The sequence below is a fragment of the Diadema antillarum genome, unplaced genomic scaffold (assembly GCF_040938485.1).
Source record: "Diadema antillarum isolate AM-2024a unplaced genomic scaffold, OU_Dant_1.0 seq00001705_RagTag, whole genome shotgun sequence".
Classification (NCBI taxonomy): domain Eukaryota; kingdom Metazoa; phylum Echinodermata; class Echinoidea; order Diadematoida; family Diadematidae; genus Diadema; species Diadema antillarum.
Window position 1 is genome coordinate 1 of NW_027272395.1, and position 17,365 is coordinate 17,365.

At 41.0% G+C, this 17,365-nt stretch overlaps 1 protein-coding gene across 1 annotated transcript in view; it reads left to right on the forward strand.

Moving 5' to 3' along the window:
• Window positions 1–1,188: 1,188 nt before the first annotated feature.
• The window catches only part of LOC139711805 (E3 ubiquitin-protein ligase HECW2-like), a gene marked incomplete at its 5' end in the record, with an annotated part of 60,658 nt that continues 44,481 nt past the window's right edge, over window positions 1,189–17,365 (forward strand). Inside the window, 2 exons of the mRNA XM_071623657.1 lie at window positions 1,189–1,294; window positions 1,699–1,964. Of these exons, the coding sequence (XP_071479758.1) occupies window positions 1,189–1,294; window positions 1,699–1,964 (372 nt within the window). The remainder of the gene's footprint in view (window positions 1,295–1,698; window positions 1,965–17,365) is intronic.

The following is a 17,365-nucleotide window of genomic DNA, read 5'->3' on the forward strand; positions in this document are numbered from 1 at the left end:
AATAAAAGTGGAGAAAAGTCTATAACAGATGCTCGTTGCTGTCAGATGAAATCAGCATCATATTGTTGATGAAACGAAAAGAAAAAAAAAAATAAGTGAGTGTACCACGGTTATTCACATTGTTGCCACAATATTACAATAGCTCTCAGATACGTTGTCTGGGTTTTCTGTGTATTTGCGTGCTGATTGATTGTAAACTGATTCTAAATCTCTCCCAGACAAATGTAAATTTGATTTGGCTTGTATTTTTGTTTGTTTGTTTGTGTGTGTGTGTGTGTGTTTGAGTGTGTGATTGTGTTTGGTTAAGCAGAAGAACGATATTAAAGCTGAAGTTTGGAATAGATAAGGGTACAGATAGAAAAAAGAAGAAGAAGAAAATGTGTATAGATCTTCACTTACTGGAAACATCTTGTTCCAGACTTTCATTTCCCTTCTTGCAGGCGTTCAAAATCTTTTTAGCAGTTGCATCCCTACTAAAGCTTCTCACTGCAGGAAAGAGGAAAAATGCCAATACTGCTCAGTGATTAAGCGGAGGGGGGGGGGGGGGGTGGACTTTCGGATGGATGTGAGCAGGCAGTCGTTGGAGCTTCGTGGGTTGTCTTCGGTCGTTTACTTTGGTCGCTGTGAGAGGTCGGTTTGTTTGCGCACGTTGTGGCTAAAGAGGGCAAAAACAAAGGGCAAGCACATTCGTCTGTATTTACGTCAGATGTAAACTAGCGGGATGTTGTGCAGTGCTCGTTAGTGTTTCACCGTGCTCATTTTTTTTTTTTCTGGTCAAATCCGTTGCGAGTGCTGCAAATGTCTATGACCGGCTTGCACTTTTCACCCTCACTTTGGACCTTTATATCATGATGTCAAACAAGGTTTGTATTTCCCCGAAGAAGTATGGGTGAATATTTGTGCGATAGTGTGGAAACTGGAAAAATTAGATGTTTATTGTCATTTATGAGTGCATGCTTGTCATCTCAACATATAATATCTTTGTGCCATAGTGGCCTTGAAGATACAAAGAAGGTAAAAGATTGAAGATGCGCTGGATACATCATTGTCTACTGATTGTATTGGCTGACTTATTTTGATGTTCATCTACCTACCTAGCAATTTTGTGGATTGATTTGATAGAGTTAGTGTGTCAGCTGCAGATATTGCATAATCTACTTTTCATCCCTTTGTGTGCTCCGAATGCAGACAGGCTCAGAAAACATCACAGTGCTGTACACATTGTCCAGAGTCTGTGGCACAGAAAACATCACAGTGTTGTACACATTGTCCAAAGTCTGTGGCACAGAAAGGGGTAAACATTGCCTTTTGAAATGTGTGCTGGGCCATTTGCAGAGTCTAGGATGAAGGTTTTTCAAGGTGTAGTAAGGAATGGGTTAACAATATGTTTAATGATGAGGCTGATAGTTCATATTCCAGCTCAGTGTCAACATGTACGTTGTTCCTTAGAGTCAGAAATGTTCTTATCCGTGCAATAGTTTGCAAGCAGAAAGAAGAGCGATATACTCTCTCACTTTCCTCCTTTTTTTGTCTCTTTTCTCTCTGTCCCTATGATTGTTTATATTGATTATCACCCCTTCTCTATCACACGGTTCTTCTTCACAGGAACTCGTGTATATGTGTAGGTTCTTGTTTTTGGCGTCATATCTAAGATGTTTCCATCTCATCTTTGTCTCTTTTATCGTGATCTCATCAAAGATTCTGTCCCACGTTTTTTCCGTGTTTGCGTGCATACAGGCTTGAAGGCTGAGGGCCTTAAGAAGGGGATCATCTTCAACCCGCACCCGTACGTCAAATTCAGCATCCAGACGCGCCGGCCGGGCAAGGAACAGCCGAGGACCAACGACCACCACCACCACCATCACCATCATCATCATAATCACAACCAGCAGCAGCAACAACAACAGCAACAACAGCGCACCACAATAGCAGAGAATACCGTCATGCCTGTTTGGCAGGGCCAGGTAAAGGAAATGCATTGTAAACATGGAGGAAGTTTTGTTTTGTTGTTGTTGTTGTTTTTTCATCATTGCCATGCAGTATCTGTTGCCATGGTGATGGATGGAGTGTTTAGTGGTAGGAATGTCAGTGACACGGTATTTGCCCTTGTGACAAATTGCTCTGATCTTATTTTCTCTCAGGACTTAGGGTTAGGGTTGTGATAGGGTTTGAGGTTTAGTTTAATGTGAGGATTGGGATTAGGGTTAGGGTTATGTGTGTGGGTAGAATTTATGTTTGGTTTAGTATGCAGATAATTTGTTGCCCTGATATGGGTGTACCATTCCAGGAATGGTTGTAGCAGGAAGAGATCAGGGAATCTGATGGGAGAAAAAAATACGGTATACCTTTGTGGTGAAAGGTAAAACGGTAAAAATGGGTGTGGCTTGCTGAATCTTTCTCCGCACAGGCACAAGATGAAACATGATACTGTTCTTTGGCAAAGGTTTTGTTTTTCAGTGTAGAAGAAATTGGTGCGTGTGGGAGGAAAAGAGATATCGGTTGAAGGGTAGGGTGAGCTTTAGGGTGAAAAGGAGAGGATTAGGGTAAGGATGTTGTTACCGGTGGCTGTAGTATACAAACAAAATGTTAATATCACCTCCTCCCTCTATCCAACCACAAATCTTCTTTTTTTTCACCTGATTTTCTTGTGCAAGCTGATCAGTGTGGTTTGACCTCTTTTTTGCCAAAGAGATGTATGAAACATGTCAACATTCAAATGAAGATGACGTTTTTATTAGGGAGGAGTGGATAAGGAGGTGCATTACAAGAAAGGAAAGCATGTTATGAAAACAGGATTCGTCGCTGAGTCACAAGCAGCTCTTGTTTGTGTGGTTTCCCTGGCTTTTCAAGGAGAATAAAACCCAAATACATATGTGAATTGGGAGAATGCAGCAAAATTAGTAGAGCACATCAGCTAAGTTTGAGGAAAATTGGACAGTCCATTCAAACTTCATGAATTTTTAAAGTTTCGGTGCTGCCATTCGCTGGATGTGATGACTACATCAATTTGTGACATTACATTATAGACAATGATATGAAGAAATAGAGATAGAATTCAACATTATTTCACTTTTCTACCATAATAAAAGAGCACTCAAGTTACCTCTGTCAGAAAGCTGAGGAATTATATTATCCTAAATATGTCGGTAACAAGTTCAGAGAATGTGTGTACTTTTCATAAAAAATGGAATTTTGTCAAATTCTGCAGCACTGAAATTTTAAAGATTCATAAATTTTCAACAGATTGTCCGTTTTTCCCGTAAATGTTGCTGATGTGTCCTACTCCTATTGCTGCATTCAATCTATCCAGACGGATAAACAAAGCTATGCATGGGCAGAGGGACTGACAGACATACGGACACACGGATAGATTTTTCTCAATCTCTCTTCTCCGTCATTTATATTTCTTTCCTCAATCTCTCTTTTAACCCATCTATCTTCCATATCTTTCTTTTCCATCTCTCTCTCTCTCTCTCTCCTCTATCATCTCTATCACCTTCCTCAATCTCTCCTTCACTTCATCTGTCTATTCTTCATCTCTCACTATCTCTTCTATGTCCTTCTTTTCCATCTTTCCGTCCTCTATCATCTATATTTCCTTTGCAATCTCTTTTTTAATCCATCTATCTATTCTCCTTGTCTCTCTCCTCTATCATCTATATCTCCATCATCTCTCCTTCACTCCATCTATCTATTCTTCATCTCTCTATTATCTCTATATCTTTCCTCAATATCTCCTTCACTCCATCTATCTATTCTTCATCTCTCTATTATCTCTATATCTTTCCTCAATCTCTCCTTCACTCCATCTATCTATTCTTCATCTCTCTCTCTATTATCTCTATATCTTTCCTCAATCTCTCCTTCACTCCATCTATCTATTCTTCATCTATCTCTCTATTATCTCTATCTTTCCTCAATCTCTCATTCACTCCATCTATCTATTCTTCATCTCTCTCTCTATTATCTCTATATCTTTCTTCAGTCTCTCCTTCACTCCATCTATCTATTCTCCATCTCTCACTATCTCTTCTATGTCCTTCTTTTCCATCTCTTTCTCTCCTCTATCATCTATATTCTCCTTCCTCAATTTCTCCTTCACTCTATCTACATGCTATTCTCCATGTATCTATCTCTTTTATATCTTCTTCATCTTTTTCTCTCTTTCTGCCTCTATTTCCTTCCTCTATCTCTTTTTCTCAGTCTGTCTCTTCTTTTTTTTTTCTCCCTCTCCCAATTTCTCTCACCGAGCACTTCAGTTGTCAATTATGCCTCTGAGGCATCCATCAGTTTTAGTCCCAGCCACTTCATCTTCTGCATCTATTTACTAAATCCCCGCGATGTCTCTCCCATTTTGGCGAACCATGTTGCGTGGATGGGGAACTGCAGGCCTGGCTCAACCAGATTTGAACATGTTGCTGTACACGGAGAGCAAAAACAGCTTTGAGGTGGTCGTGCATTGGCTGACCTTTTGCGTGTCCTTAAAACTCATCGCATTACTAGAACAAACACTGAATAATTGCATGCATATGCATGAAGCTGCAAAGGCAATGCCCATAATGATTGGGATGACACTCAATAACATTTTGAATACCTTGAGAAAAATGAGATGAACCAGGAGGATGCCCTTATCTTCAGGAGATGAACACTCAGAGAGACATGTTTTCTCTATTTCATGCAGTGCAGTACCACTTGATAACTGACATTATAAAATGGGTTCAAGAATGTAGCCAATAGGAAGCGCTGAAATGAGTCACATGTGCTTTGGTTACTCAGTCCCATTGCACTTGCGTGTTAAATCCTATTGCCGATCGTCTGTGCGCGCGGCGGCTCCTTTGAATTGCATGCATACGCGCTGTCAATCCTGTAAACAACTTCTAGTTCGGGCTGCCGGCCGGCCGGCCTTTCTTCCCTTGTGCATAACATGTGTGGCGTACGTATCATACGTACAGTGTACAGTAGACCAAGCGTTGTGGGACCGGACGCGTACATGGAGTCACTTTGAAGGGCAAATCCAACGATTTAGCAGGTTAATTCTCACGCCGTTTTCAGAGTATGTTGTCTAGTGGGCCTACATGAGGAGTCTATATCAAGTCTTTAAGGTAAAGGGTGCATATTCTATGTAAAATAAGTAAGTTTTCATGCAGGAGTGTCCGCAAACCCAACCCCCCATCATACTTATATGTGCGGGATTTCCGAGTGCGACGTGCGTAAATGTTTGGGACGAACATCTTCGGACGTCTTGACCCACAAAGGTACGTGAAAAACGCTGAAAATGCTGTTAGTTTTCGAATTTTCGACCCATTTTATAAAACAAATGATGCACAGGATTATTTCATGGCGTTAGTGGAGGCGTATAGCTCACTCTCAGGTATTTACAATGTAGTGCAACATGCACTCAGCTTCGCCTCGTGCATGTTTCACAATTGTAAATACCCTCGAGTGCACTATACGCCTCCACTAACGCACTCTATCCTGTGCATCATTTGTATACCAACGTAGCTGTGCTTCTCTTTTTAATAATTATTTCCACGACAACAGTGAAACGTTAAGATGACATATTGGATCTTCTCCTTCCTTTGATGTACAACAACAGGTTCCAAACTTCTCCAAGTCTTCAATCCCCCCATCCCCCCCCCCCCCCAAAAAAAAAGAGAAAAAAATATTTTCTCTAATTGCCACACAGATATCATTGCCTGGGACTATCATCCCCCTGGATTGTGTAATTTGCCGTTTGTTTTGTGAGGCTCTCTTTGTAAAAGCATGCATTATAGGCTGTATGGATGGTAATAAAGCCATATAGATGGTAATAACAAAGATTAGGAATAATATTTACCAAGTAATAAGCCTCTCTGGAATTGGCACTGTCCTTCTAGGGGGGCCATGCCAGTGTCAGTACAATGGCATTTCCATCAACCTTATCACAACATGGAAAAGAAGGATGTTGTGGAGTTAAAGAGCGTATCAGAGTCAGTTACCATGGAAACAGGATTCAGACTCTCCTATGTGTGATGAATTCAGAACCATGTCTACAGTGAAGAAGTTTTACAGCAGAAATGTAATTCATGCCGAATGTACAGGTACTTTGATTATGACCTGCATCATTGTTTTGTGTTGCAGATGATGTTTATATTTCAAAGAAGGCATGCCTACTGTCCTGTTGATACAAGCATGAAATTACAAGTCTTCAGTGTTTGAGTTGAGCTTCCATCGCCCCCCCCCCCCCCCCCCCGCACAAAGATGAAATTTGACAGAAAAGTAAAATTTTGATAAAACTTGGGAAAGAAAAAACAAACAAACAAACCCAAAGTCATAGAATTCTTAATATCTCACATTTTCACAAAATAGTGATATTAATCTCATAATTGTACCACCACTTCCGAACTCTTATATATGTTGGTTTGTACAATTATTGTGTGGAATATTTCAGGAGTAAATGATAGCACAACTATTGCATAACTCCCGCTAAATAGAATCATTGCTAAATTTTTGCAATTTTTTTTTTTTGGAAATATATGCAAATGACATTAACTTTTTTAGTTCAGAACAAACTTTTGATAGATGTGTAAACGGGACACTTCTGAAACAGTGACATTATTACATCATCAGTCAAACTTCATATATGATTGATATCACAGTTTTGTGAAAAAGTATGCACAATTTATTGAACATCCTAGCTAAGAACAAAAATAAGATGTGACAAAACTATATTGTGGCAAAGAAAAAATAAATATGAAGAGAATTATATCAAAACAACAACAACAACAGCAACAACAACAACAACAACAGCAGCAACAACAACAACAAGAACAACAACAACAACAACAGCAACAGCAACAGCAAGAGAGGAGTAAAATTCCAGGTGAGCCTTGGGAATCATTCAATGTTCTTGTGATGGCCTGTTGACATTATAGAGTAGACTCGAATGTCTTTGCCACCCATCCGCCGTTGTCTTTTGGCATTCAAAAGGTGTGTGCGAATGCAATTAAGTGGCATCATAGACACATGTTTGCTGTAGGCAAACAGTAGACATGAGTCTGCTAGCTTGCAGATGTTGTTGTTTTTGTTTTTTCTCTCTTTTTGTACCTTACTGTTGGGACCATTATTAATCAGCTGTGTTATATAGGTATAAGTCTGGACATGGCAAACTTCTGTCTATTGTTTTTGCTGAGAATTTTTAAAACATCTTCCACCATAGCTGGATGAGGGATGCAATGTGCATGGTTGACTGTCATCCCACAACAAACTGCAGTCTACTCTTTTACAGAGACCTGTATTTGAGGAAACAAAACATATCATTTTGAAATGGAGAAGGAATCTCATGACACAATGCAAGCTATCTTTAGTTAGTCATAAAGATGCCGTGTTGCCAATTTGAATTCCTCACAAGTAACAGCAATCTAAAAAGTCCTTAGTTGCACTAGAATGCTACCCATTCCTTTTACTGATCAAATCTTTTTCCTCTAAATTTTCATTTCTCTGTATTGAACAGATTTTAATTGTTTTTTTATAAGCTATTTTGTTAGTCTGAAGCACCTCCTCCAGAAACCATACTGTATTTTCTCCCTGTCCGTACTTCAGGGATCATCTGTCTAATAATATGCTTGTAGCTCCCTCTACAGAAGGGCGAAACCTGTTGAGCCTCACTTGGAAGATTTGCACTGCTTTCAAGCAACATTTCAAGATTGATATGGCAATCAAAGAAAAAAAAAAAAAAACACACACACACACATCATATACGGATGCTTTCATGGTCACACCTGATATTCTTTGTGTGTGTGTGTGTGTGTGTATGCGCCTCTCTCTGTGGCGCCCTGGCCCGTCTCGTGTCGTAGAGGGTGCAACACACACAAGGGACATTGCGTATGCGCATGTAAAGAAATGAACACTCGTTTAAGATGTTGGCGCCATGTATCACGGTGTGTCTGCTCATTTATTCAAGACATTCTTGACACAAACACATCGGTCTCCCTCATTCTTTCTTTCTTCTTCTTTTTTTTTTGGGGGGGGTGTGGGGGAGAGGGAGGTCCTGGATGAACAAAATGCAAATGCCAAGTACTTTAACATTTAACAGGCAACCTTATCATCTATTAATGCAGCAGTGGACTGCTATCCTGTAGAATTGCACTGCATGAAGACACTTGTTGTGGCACATCTAGTGGATCTGTAGTGACAAAAAAGGAGAAAATGATTGCAATTAAGGAGAAAAAGATGATGACGATGAGATGGAGGAGGAGGAAGAGGGGAGGAAGATGGAAATGACATCCAGATGGATGGACAGGATTGACAGAAGGATCAAGGATGAAGAGACAACAGTGTCGAGGAATATGAAAGAAGGATTAGAAGAGGAGGAATGAAAGTGATCATAGTGAATGATTATAAAATCCAACCTTCTGACACGAACATCTGTTGGCTCTTACACAAATGCATTGCATAAAATTTGATAATGTATTGGCTTGTTCTGTTAGAACAGTCACTGTTTATAGCTTTTGACCAAGCACAAAGATAAACTGACATGGTCGCAACAAATTTGTATCAGCCTGGCCAATGAAGCACAGCCTGACAACTCTTTGGGAATCAAAGGAGCTCTCCAGGGACTTCTAAAGTTTGTTCTTCCTGCGGACACCACCAGATCCTTAGCTAATTATTTTTCCTTAACTATCTGTTGGCACTCAAAAGTACTGGAAATGGGGAGGGGAAGGAGGGTGGGGGGGGGGAGAAGGAGGGAGGAGAGGGGGTGGGGGAGTATAGGGAGAGGAATGGCGAGAGAGAGGAAGTCCGATTAAGGAAGTGACAAACCTCGTATGCCGAATTGTGTCACGGTGCTGTGTAGCACGGAACCATTAAACCGTTCTTCCTCCTCCTTTCTCGCTACCCCTCGCTGTCATGCGACGACCGCTTGCCCCGACGTCACTCCGTAGCATTGTTTTCACGTCTTCAGTCGTGAGGTTTTTTTTTAACGCCAACTTCATTACTGTTTGCCCGGGTACGGTGGGCCCCTTTGGTTGCAAGCCTTTGAAGCGGAGACAAGCATAGCGAAAAAGTTTTTTCAAAAAAAATCTCGATGGATATATGTCAGCTGTCCACCATCACGGATTGAGGACATACATGATCTAGATGGACGTCATTCCTTGGGATTTCTTTGAATGAATCTAGACAATCCGCATAACTTTTACTCCTAGCTTCACAACTAAACAAGTGTTCTGTAGGGTGAGTTTTTACATATATATTCATCTGTCCTCTCCTTTTCGGTCTTTTCTCCGTTTTGGCAATTCGTAATAGTACGTCTTTTCTTCCATGTCTTGTGTGGTACTTCTTGGAGGTCTTTCCCCGTTTTCCGTTTTTATCACTGCTATGTTCTTGTTTTTTTTTAGTGATCTCTCTTTCCGCTACAAAACATCCCTGCGAGATGATCGCAGGATGATGGGAATTGTATCTCATCGCTTGCTTTTCTTCACACTCGTACAAAAGGAAGAGTCTGTTGCTTCTTGGATATTCTTTCGATTTCCTAAAATATCATCTCTTTTCCAAAACTGATCCGAAAGACTTATTTTACGGCACGGATTTCAAATCACAGCTTTGATTTCTGTTCTTGGATAGATATGTTTATCTGACCCTCAAAATGATTTCCCAACAGCATTTCAGTTTTTGCACATGTACACTTCCATTTTTGGACGGATTGTATCTCTCAGGCACAAAATGCAGATTGATTTCTTTTCTTTCTTTCTTTTTTTTTTGCTATGAAAGGGTTACGACTATTATAAAATAGGAGTAGATTAATGTTTGCATGTTTGTGATGGTAATTAGAGAAAGATTTTGGGATGCCATCTTGCAAATATTCTAGCGTCAAGTAAAAAGGCCACTTTGGGCGGTCATTTTTCTGACAAAAGAAATTCTATTTCTTTCTTTTGTACTTTCATCACCATTACCATCATCATCTTCATTATGGGTGTCGTCTAATCATAGCCATTTCATTGGTCGCTGTGATCATCTCCATCAATGTTATGTATGGGATGCCTGATTGTCATCATCATCATCATTTTATTCATTACACAAATTGGCTTTTCTGTCATTTCATCCTTGCTTTATTTTTACAAACTAAGCTTATTTCACAAGTGTCAGTGTCGTTATTGCTATTGACTATTGTCATCTTATCACCCACTTCGGAATATAGATGGTAATAAATTTTCCCTTTTTTTCTCCTCTGTTATTGTGGTCATCACCATCATCGGCACTATGTTCATCTGTAACCTCATTGCTTACCGGGAAAGGCGTGCCACGTATTTGGTCTATGGAGAATTTATCCTTTCTCAGAAGCCGCAGGTTAACAACATTACTATCATTAATTCAGCAGCAGTATGCTCCTCCTTGGGATCATTATACCCCCGCCAAACGAAGTTTGAAGGGGGTATATAGGAATCAGCGGACGGTCGGGCGGTCGGGCGGTCGGGCGGTCGGGCGGTCGGGCGGTCGGTCCGTTGCAAGTCTTGCGTCGCGAACTACTTCCTCAGTTTTCAACCGATTCCCATAAAACTTGGCACAGATGTGTGCCTTGGGTTGTAGATGTGCAAGACGTATTTTTTGACAGTACCCAAAAGTACGTTGCCATGGTAACGGCATATTATGGGCAAAAATGGGTACAAATCTTGCGTCGCGAACTCCTCCCACAGTTTTTGATCAATTTTTAGCTCACCTGAGCCAAAGGCTCAAGTGAGCTATTGCGATCGCCCTTCGTCCGGCGTCCGTCGTGCGTCGTGCGTCGTGCGTCGTCCGTCGTCCGTCGTCCGTCGTCCGTCGTCCGTCGTGCGTCGTGCGTAAACTTTTTACATTTTCATCTTCTTCTTGAAAACCCCAAGACCGATTTTCATCAAACTTGGCAGGTAGCATCCCTAGGGGGTTAGGAACTCAATTTGTTAAAATGGGCACCATGCCCCACCCATGGGGCCCCCAGGGGGGCCCAAACCCCCCAAAATTAAGGAATCTGTAAAAATCTTCTTCTCTAGAACCAGAAGTGATAGAGCTAAGTTAATACTATGAGTTAGTACATTGATGACTGTAGTTTCAAGTTTGTTCATGGCAGAATCAGGGGTGCCCCCCTTGGGACCCAGGGGAGGGGGGTGGGGAAGGGTTCTAATGGGGCCTAAATTGTACATTTTCATCTTCTTCTTGAGAACCCCATGACCCATTTTCACCAAACTTGGCAGGTAGCATCCCTAGGGGGTTAGGAACTCAATTTGTTAAAATGGGCACCATGCCCCACCTAGGGGGCCCCCAGGGGGCCCAAACCCCCCAAAATTAAGGAATCCGCAAAAATCTTCTTCTCTAGAACCAGAAGTGATAGAGCTAAGTTAATACTATGAGTTAGTACATTGATGACTGTAGTTTCAAGTTTGTTCATGGCAGAATCAGGGGTGCCCCCCTTGGGACCCAGGGGAGGGGGTGAGGAGGGGTCCTAATGGGGCCTAAATTGTACATTTTTATCTTATTCTTGAGAACCCCATGACCCATTTTCACCAAACTTGGCAGGTAGCATCCCTAGGGGGTTAGGATCTCAATTTGTTAAAATGGGCACCATGCCCAACCCAGGGGGCCCCCAGGGGTCCCAAACCCCCCAAATGAAGGAATCTTTATAAATCTTCTCTAGAATCAGAAGTTATAGAGCTGAGATAATATTATGAGTGAGTACATTAATGACTGTAGTTTGAAGTTTGTTCATAGGAGATCCAGGGGTGCCCCTCTTGGGTGGGGGGGGGGGGGGTGGTTGGAAGGGTCCAAATGGGGGCCTGAATTGTACATTTTCATCTTCTTCCTGAAAACCTCATGATGGATTTTTGTCAAACTTGGCAGGTAGCATCCCTAGGGGGTCAGGATCTCAATTTATCAAAATGGGCACCATGCCCCACCCAGAGGGCCCCAGGGGGCCCCAATCCCCCCAAATTAAGGAATCTTTAAAAAATTGGGCCCTTATTGTACATTTTCATCTTCTACTTGAGAATGCCTGGTCAAATTTTAATTTAGATTAGTGACTGCGTGAAAGGTGAACTTGCGATACTCAGGTGAGCGCTAGACCCGCGGGTCTCTTGTTATGAAATTAGGTACAGATGTTCGTCTGAATATGTTAATGTGCAAGACACATATTTCCGCAGTGGCAAAAAGTGCGTTGCCATGGTAACGGCATGTTATTGGTAAAATATAGGGCAAAATGCTTCATGGCAAAACTGCTTCATCAGTGTTCTTCCAATTCTCATGGAATTCATATTGAATGTTTGTCTTAGGATATAGGTCAGCATGACACATTTCTTGACAGTGACAAAAAGTATGTTGCCATGGTAACAGCTCACATATTATGAGCCAAAATGATGGAAAATTTTGTGTTGCAAACTACTTTCTCAGTTTTTGCCCAATTTCCATGAAACTTGGTACAGATGTGTGCCTTTGGTTGTAGATGTGCAAGACGCATTTTTTGACAGTACCCGAAAGTACGTTGCCATGGTAACGGCATATTAATGGCAGAAGATCAAGGAAAGATCTTGCGGATTTAACTACTTCCTCAGTTTTTTGACCAAAGCTTATGAAATGTGGCACACACCTTGATCTTGGTGGGAAGATGTGGAAGACATATTTTTCGGACGTGTCGGAAGCTGCGTTGCCATGGTAACGGCGTATAAATGGCAGAAGATCAAGGAAAGATCTTGCGGATTGAACTACTTCCTCTGTATTCGACTGAAGCCCATGAAATGTGGCACACACATTGGTCTTGGTGGGAAGATGTGCAAGACATGTTTTTTGGACGTGTCGGAAGCTGCGTTGCCATGGTAACGGCATATTAATGGTGGAAGATCAAGGAAAGATCTTGTGGATTGAACTACTTCCTCAGTTTTTGACAAAAGCTTATGAAATGTGGCACACACAATAGTCTTGGTGGGAAGATGTGGAAGACATATTTTTCAGACGTGTCGGAAGCTGCGTTGCCATGGTAATTGCATATAAATGGCAGAAGATCAAGGAAAGATCATTCCTTGGGTAAGACTGTCGTCACGGGGCGGGGGTATTAATCACCTTAAGTGATATTTATCATCATCATCTTCTTCATCCTTCAATACCAATCAGCTCCTCATCATTTTATGGCCTGTTTCCTTTACGATCACAGTGAGCCTTACTCTGTGTAGAACATTGCCTCATTGAGAGATATTCACAAAGGCCGTCAAATAATTTGTCTAGCACTGTTGCCAATCTAAACTTCACTGAGGATAGACCGTTGAACAAGATAATAGCCATGATCTCTTCTTCTTTTTTTTTTGTTTCCTACCTGAGTAATGTTTCTAAAGTGTCCTTCACTGCAACACATTACTGTGGAATGGGAAGGTCCCTGCACGTAATGATTCATGAGAATGAAGAGAACAGAACAGCCTCTACATAATTAACTGTGCTGCAAACCAACATGCGACCGTGCTGCAAAAAGCAGAATAAATGGAAACTGATGCTACTATGTAAAACACCACAACTACTTTCTCTACTTGCCAAATATCCTATCTCCCATCTGACATCAATGTATGCAAGTTATACTGGGCTGTTTGCCTCGCTGTGTAATTGATAAGTCACTACCGCTCTCTCCTGGCTGTATAGCATCAATAATGCGGCGGCGAGAGATTCTGTCCAGCGTCGGCCATTTTTTTGCCGGCGTAAGTGGCTAATTGTGCAATTGGAAGTGCTAATGAAACTGCACTGACAATCGCAATTATAATTGCCTGAGAGAAAAAAAGGAAAGGCTTTGCTTTTCCTCGCCCGAAATTTTTCTCTTGCGTACAGGTATCTGTCGCTAGCTGTCCGACTGCGGTGGGAATTTTGAGGGACTACTGTGTGGAAGTTACAGAGGCAATCAAAATTCAATAAAGTGTTTTTAGACGATGGAAAATGCCTAAAAAATGCGCTCTGCACCCTTTGGAGTTATTTATGTGGATCTGTTGTGCTCATCGTCTCATCATCACATATGTTCGCATCTTGTTTCGATTGAATTTTCAACGAATTGTTCATTGGTGTGTATATCTCTACTTATCTCTTTCTTCTTTTTCAACCTTCTTATGTACAATTATGACTATGATGTATGCTATTCTTTTCATAATTACGTCCCTCTGCGCCTCAGAATAGGATACTAGATCGAAGGCGCATTACAAATGCTGTACTTATTATTATTATTATTATCATTTGAAATCCTTTCGCCTTTGCGGACAAATTTTGAAGCTCAGCCAATAACGATGTCAATCAAAGGTATGATGATTTTAAATCTAGCAGACATATATAGATCGATTAGCAGGGACTAATGGATGATGTGTATAAGTTGCTGAGAAGTGAAAGATCGCACTTTTAATGAGGGGTGACTGTGTTAGCGAAAGAGTTACGACTTTGGTGTGACTGTTAACACCCCGGCTTCCACCCAGGAGTGATGGGGAAAGGGAGGAGGAAATTATTCAAACTCCATTTTGGCCCCCGGTGCTTCGTTCTTAAGATCGCTATCGGTGAAAAGGCGAGGATGGATACCCCGTATCTGTTTGATGATCGAGAAGGTCGCATGATTTCTATAAGTACCTTATTTCGTCTTCATTTGTGCATCTCACTGATAGGTCCTTCCTCTTTCTCATATCTCTCTCTCTCTCTCCTCATCTTCCCTTTGGTTCTGTCTCTTAGTCATCCTTGGCAGGAGAACAAAATTGTTTCACATTCAGAGAAAAAAAACATATTTTCAAGAGTGATTGCTTTTCCTCTTTATAGAATTATTCATCATTAGCAATCTGCAACAACATCTGTGTGATTGCTTGTTGAAGTAAGGTAGGCCTTGGTTCATGTGAAGAGTTGTAGAATAAGCACAAGTAATGCAACTATACTTTTAGCCAATCAGATTCTGCCATTTTTTACTTACGTGTGACTTGGTACGTTTGATTTTAAGAATGTTAAGTTAGACGTAAAATGTAAATCAGGGCAACAAGAGGTTGGCCTCTCGGAAGGATAAAGTGCGAGGAGGATGAGAATCAAAAGACAACACTTTGTTGTTTGTTTACTTTTTAAAGGTAGGTTAATTTTTTTTTTTGTGGTCATTATGCTCAGATCCTTTTTGAAGAACATCATAATGTTTTGAACGCAATTCTGCGACACACCACATCACTCCTTGGTACAGTATATGTGCCTCTTTTCCTCAGTTCAACGCTTTAACCAAAAAGCAATTTGAGCTGTAATTTTGCCAGTTGCATTGTAACGTCCCTCACCATTTTTCAAATGGGAACATTTGATAGCGGTATTTTGTGAGGCTTTCAGGGGTGACCTTGCGCTTTTCCATTTTCATTATAGCCATTTTCCGGGTATAGTGCGGCACATTTATTCGTACATGACAGAGTAACAAGTTACCGTATGACATACTGCGACCCCATTTTCTGTAGTGGGATGTCTGTAATACTTCGCACATTGCTGGAACATTTTTTGCTATGTCTTTTTTAAAGGGGTATGAAGGTTGGGACAAATTTTGTGAATAAAGTCTGTATAGATCATTTATATCTCTCTGTCAAACTGCTTTTTGAAAACATTTCTTAAGTTACTTGGACTGTTTTTTGTTGTTGTTGTTAAAAAAAGTTATTGAGCTTGAGTATAAGGCAGTCAATCCTTAGATTTACGCATCATGTATTTGCCGTCAGCCACAGAGAAAATACTTGGTCTCATAAGCCATGATGTCTTTGTCTTTAGTTTTCTGTCAAGAGACTTCTTACCACTGATGATCTCGTTTACTTTTGATTTGCTGATTTATCAGTGCCATCCACCACGTCATCGTGGAACTAAGTCAGATATTGAATATGTCTCAAGCTTTTTTGTTGACTGTTGGTCCTACGTTATTAATTTTTTCCTCACTGCCCATCTATTCAAACACAGCTCTACTGGACCTTACCCCAATTCCCACCCTACTGCAACCCTTTCCGAAGCCCCCCTTACTTCACATATTTATATTTTTCTTTTCCTGCTATCCATAATTTGTACCTTTAACAGTGTGAATGCTTCTTGAAAACTAGTCACTGCTTGCATGTATACCTCACGACATCGGAAGCAATTTCTTCCGCAGATGACGTTGGCATCGGTCCGAGATCAAAGTCGTGCCAAAGGGATGGATTTAATCACAGCTAATTGCTAACATGCGCGATGAGTATATCCGCATCCTCAAAATATCGCACATCACATCGCATCACAAAATGCTCTCGGTTTCCAACAGCGACATTCCCGCCCATATTCTCTTTTTGTCCTTTCTTCTTCTTTTTTTCTTTCTCTCTTGTATGACACTACTGAGAGGACATGTTTTCGATGTTCATTCTTGCCTAGCTTACCCCCTTTCTTTTTTGCCCAGTTACAATTGCCCACCAAGGCAACGCTAAGGATGTATGTGTTGTACTCCTGTATGCGCCCGCACTTCACAAGATTTATTCGTTTGTTTGTTTGTTTGTTTGTTTTGGTGGGTGAAGGGTAGTACCTACATGTATAAAGAAAATATCACTGCATAACATCTGAAACAAAAATACCCATTAAGAAATATCCCGTGATGATTATTATAATTGGGCTGCAAAGTGCAAGCCAAACTCCAAATTGTGTGTATTATGGTTTTTCCTCTCTCTGCTATATCTTGCTGTCATACTGACTTTAAAAAAAGAAAAAGAAGAAAGCTTTATTATGCCATTGTGTCCTTTAAAGTGAAGTAATACCATCTGTCAACCCATACCTACAAACTTAATTGCATTTCTTCCTGTGATGTTCGTAAGGAGAGTGCCCCATAAGCCCTCGTGTCCTGCAATCCCTTACCTCCTTCCATAGTTTGAACTCCCCCCTCCCCTCCCCCTGCATTTCCTGTGGATAATAAGATGGAGAAATCCCCATTTTTAGGCAGCTTTCTATTGTCACTCATTTTACTTGTCCTTATTTTTTTTTACCTCCGGGCTGATTACTCATATTTTATCAATTTCCCCCTTGAATTAAGCAACTTTTTTGTTGAAGTGCTGTCCCCCCGAGTGGATGTTGTACTGTTTGATGGTATGCTTTTCAACAGCTATTGCTTGGCAATGCATTCAAATCCCCAACTCAACATCCTCTTAACTTGAGCCCCTCTCCACACTGCTCCCCTCCCCACCCCCAATAGTACTGCCCCTTGTCCCCCCTCAATACAATATTCAATCATCACCTACGATTCCATTCCCCCATTTTTTTCTTCTCTCACATTTCTACTTCTTCAGTCTTCCTTATTTTCAATTAATTTCCCCCGTTTCATTCCAACCTCCATAATCCTTGTTGATGATGGATTTCACTTGTTATTTTCATGACAAAGAAGGATCAATGTATA